Here is a 4,647-nt window from a genome sequence, read left to right as displayed (position 1 = left end):
AGCCAATAAGTGGTATTTTACTGCCCCCTGCTGCCATTTCATCATAGTGCTCCCTAATATTGTCATATAATTTATATTTAGACTAAAATCATTATTTTAACATTTTCAATCACATTTTGTCAAAACTCATCTATTGGAGTATTACTTGACAATTGTGTCACACTGAGGTATTTCTTTTATTTACCAGATATGCAAATATTGTTTTGTTCACAGTATGTTATGTTGTGTTCTTCGGGTGTGGTGCAAATAAAGTTTGTTACCGCCATTTAAGACTCAAGCGTATTTATTCATCTGTAAATGTGTGATGGCATGTTACTGCTGTTTCTTAAAGAACGTATTAAGTTTCCCACGCAAATAAGTGTATATAGTTAGTATTTACTGAAAGTTATCAAAATCTTGTATTGTTACGCTACTTGAGTTCAACTGGGAAGTTGAAAACAATAATGTCCTTGTGTATTTACAGCAGTAAAGTTTGTCTGTACGCGAATAAATTTTTTTTTTAGTGGAGTTGGATTTTGATGGAGCATGCGCAGTTGTGTACGTAATGTAGCTTTGCTGCGTCGAAAGTGTTTGTGGGATTTGTAGCGTAATCTCCAGCGAACAGCAAGAAGAGACCATCATGGCGAGTCCAGCTAAAAAAGTTAAAACGGAAGTTTCCATGGATGAAACTTGTGTCGAAGGTTACATTCATAACGTCAGTGCGGTTAGGATAGGTGTGCGCAATGGCGCGAAGTATTTCAACGCGTCGCTTCAAGTGAGCAGAGATGAATTTAGACACGTCGTCGTGTTCGCGGTGGAGAAGCGGTCAATTTTCAGTCTGGCAGAAAAAAATAAGAGTCCTGTAAAGCTCATGAAAATCAAGAAGCGCGTCAGTAAGTATCCATTGCGGTTAAAGTAAACAAGTAAATCGCTTTTGAGTTTGTGTTGTTATTAACTAAGTGTATGTTGTCAAGGTTATGAGGGAGGAAAGTTTGATGTCCAGTGCGGCAAGGCAACAGAGCTAATTGTGGTGACCGACGTCGGTTTCGGCTTCCGAGAGTCTCCACAGAATGCCCAAAAAACAGTGGCTGAGGCTAAAGCCATGGCAGCACGACAGCAGGTAACTATTAAGGAATGTAAATGTATATAGTCTTTTTAAAAGCAAAAAGTATGTGAAGCTTCGTCGTATGACGAATAAACGACGGAGGGGGAGGGGGGGTGGGTTTGGCTTTATTTTTGTTCACTTTAACGCGTTCAAATATTAGCGCAATAACGTAGAATAAAGTTTTCTGTTATCCTTTAATAACACGATCACGCTGTTATTCACATAAATGCTTTTAAAGTATTGAAGTGCGGCAAGATTTAGTGGACGCGCTGTTTGTGAATGCCGCGTCATGTTACATACACACACAAGCCAACAAACGCAACATGCGTCCAGTTCTCTTTTGAACTTGAACGAAGCAACAATTATGATGGTTGTTTTGCGAGTATTATTATTTTCGTTGTGTCAACTTCGAGAGTTGTTAGATAATGGGGCCGTAAGTGACAGCTGCCTGTGCGTCAGATTCGCGGCAGGTGTTGCAGCGACAGATTTTAAAGGGACAGTAGTTGAATAAAATAGTTTGTGCGATGCTTGTCTTTAATGTTAATGAAAGAACGAAGGAAATGGTTGGTTTAATAAGGATTACTCTAAATGAAACATTTTAAGTCTGTAAAGTGTTTGATACGTTTATTCCATTTCAAAATGTTTGATAAAGCAATGGTTAATATGACATCATGATAAGTTTGTCTAAGGATTGTCTTAAGTTCAGTAAAATTAAAAGTTATTTTGTAGAGTGGAATAAAAGTTGAATGTGATATATCTTTGAATTATGTTGTAATGTAGAATATCTCACCTATAATATATAAAAGAAATTATAATTTGGTGCCCGAGTAGCAGTATTAGTATGAGTGGTAGTGGTTTTTATCCATATAAATATGTCTTGACAGGAAATATGTAAAATATACTGCATGTAAGTAATGTGTACATTAATTTGTACAATAATGATTACAATATGAAAATAGTACAAATTCAGATGTATAATCTTAATGACAAAAATAATGATGTGCGTTTAATGGACTGACAGTATTTTATAGAAACAGAGGGCATTTTCATACCAGCTGTGGTTTTATAAATGCTCGTAAATTAATGCTTTGCTCTTAAATTGCATTGTTAGTAATATTGATAAAAGCGTAGCTAGGCTGTTCTAAGTCAGTACAAATGGCTTAACAAATACAGAGAACTTGTAAAAATAAAAATAATTGAAAGCATGTTTTCAATTCCAAGTTGTTGTTGTTTTTTTCTTTTTATCCAGCAAAAACAGATAACACCAACAGTTGTGTTTGGCTAAAGCACATAAGTGTTAAATACATTGTCGTTATTGCTGCATTCAAAACAAAGTCAAATACACGTGTACTCTGTAACAGATGGGTCCACACTCCAGGTTGGCGTGAGTTTATAAAGTGTTGCACAGTTGGATCGGTGGCTGACTTCAAGCAATGCATGCCTCTTAGAAATATTGTTTGTCTTGAGACAGTCCTGACGTACATGCTTGAGACGCATGCTCTGAAAGTACTGTGAGAGAAATTAGAGAGCAGTCGGCTGGGTCATTTTGTGCAGATTGTCTAGAACGGCTGCATGAGTCTTAATGACGACACAGTTGTTGGTATTTAGTCTTGATACAGGACTGGTTTATTTAAGAGCTGTAGGTTCAGCAGCAATACACATACATGTTTATTTTTTGAGTAATAAAGGCTCTTTCATGTAGCTGCAATGTTATGGTATCACGTGTATCAGGATAAAGCTGATGGGAAAAAATATCGGCCCAGTTCAAGGGTATTGAGGTGAAGCCTACATATATGCTTACGATTAATGTGTGTGTGTGTGTGTGTGTGTGTGTGTGTGTGTGTGTGTTTTTTATGTTGTGCGGTTTTCATGTAATATGATGTTTTTAACTGTTTCTGTGTTTTTCTGTTAGGTTGGCAAAATGGAGGTGAAAGTTTGCCGTGTTGAAGTAGCCACAGAGATGGTGCAGATAATGGGTGCCAATGTCGAAACCCAGACGTGTTACGTCCAAGACTCGTCCGGCCACATGAAACTCCAGCTGTGGGCTGGCCAGATAGGGCTGGTGGTGAATGGCCATTCTTATCAGATGCGCAATCTCAGCACGCGCGAGTACCTGGGATGTGTGTCCCTGACCACAACCCGGAACACTGAGATCGCTGAAATCCCAGAAGTGGCTGGAGCAAGTTCGTTTCCACACTTTGAAGTTAAGGAGGAGGTGGTGACCACGTTGACTGGAAGCATCATTCGTGCTGAAATTGCTGTGTCCAAGAAATGCACGAAATGCCAGGCGTGGCAGCCAGACTTCAACTCGGCTTTAAAGTTTCACCGATGCCAACGCTGCAAGTTTCTGCAGAAAGCTGAATTTTACCAGTGTACTGCCAGTGGACGGGTCGCACTGTTGCAGGAGGGCAGGGAAATGGACCTGAGTGTGACCAATTCTGTCATCCGGTGTTACCTGGAGAAGGAAGCCCTCACACATCTGCTTATTGAAGGGCAGAATGTGGAGGAGCATCTGCTGAGTGGCGATGCATGGCGAGTTCACATCCAGCAAGATGTTGTCGTTGGACTCGACAAAGTGGCGGAAACCGCTGAAAGTAGCGAGACAGAAGATGGAGAGCTTGCAGGAGCAATGGCCGCCATGGAAGGGGAACGGATTTAGTTGGGCCATAAGGAACTGGGATAGTTGCGATGCGTTTGTTCTTTAATATGCACGCAGTAGAACAATTTTGTTTCTAATTTCTGCTCCGCAACAGATGCACACTTGTTCAAATGGCACTTGTTCTTTATTTGTATTTAAAGAAAAATTGGGGTTAAAAGTTGTTAAACAGCCTTAAGAGCATAGATTTTATTTTAGCGTATTTTATTTATTTATAGTTGTTGGAATAATTTTTTAGGTTTGAAAGTGCAGAAAGGGCACAATGTTTAATTGTGGTATCATATATATATATTTTTTTTTTTTAAATAATTTTGTGCTTATTTTTTTTATTTTATATTTTGTTCATCAGTTTTTATTTTAAGTATTATTTTATTTACCAGATGTGTATATATGCAAACATTGTTTTGTTCACAGTACGTTGTGTTCTTCGGGTGTGGTGCAAATAAAGTTTGTTACCGCCATTTAAGACTCAAGCGTATTTATTCATCTGGAAATGTGTGATGGCATGTTACTGCTGTTTCTTATAGAACGTATTAAATTTCCCACGCAAATAAGTGTATATAGTTAGTATTTACTGAAAGTTATCAAAATCCTGTATTGTTACGCTACTTGAGTTCAACTGGGAAGTTGAAAACAATAATGTCCTTGTGTATTTACAGCAGTAAAGTTTGTCTGTACGCGAATAAAAATTTTTTTTAGTGGAGTTGGATTTTGGTGGACCATGCGCAGTTGTGTTATGTCAAATGCAAGTAAATTACTCATTAAAATTAATAAATATTTTTTTTTACATATATCAGTTTTAAATTGACTTGTTTGAAACATAACTATTTTCTTGAATGTAATCAAATACTACATCTTTTAGGCAACATTTCATTAATTAATTCTAATGCTTTTCTATTTTATTTGG

General features: G+C 37.7%; 1 protein-coding gene across 1 annotated transcript; it reads left to right on the top strand.

The window, feature by feature from the left end:
- The first annotated feature begins 530 nt into the window (after nucleotides 1-530).
- LOC307149575 (uncharacterized protein) lies at nucleotides 531-3,756 on the top strand. Its single transcript, XM_079855952.1, has 3 exons — nucleotides 531-872; nucleotides 954-1,099; nucleotides 2,997-3,756. Exons 1-3 carry the CDS (start codon nucleotides 620-622, stop codon nucleotides 3,741-3,743), a joined length of 1,146 nt encoding a protein of 381 aa, XP_079712078.1. The 5' UTR covers nucleotides 531-619; the 3' UTR covers nucleotides 3,744-3,756.
- The last annotated feature ends 891 nt before the right edge of the window (nucleotides 3,757-4,647 follow it).

This window comes from Squalius cephalus (assembly GCF_949319135.1).
Source record: "Squalius cephalus genome assembly, chromosome: 2".
In the NCBI taxonomy this organism is placed as follows: Eukaryota; Metazoa; Chordata; class Actinopteri; order Cypriniformes; family Leuciscidae; genus Squalius; species Squalius cephalus.
This window is presented reverse-complemented; position numbering and strand designations above follow the sequence as displayed.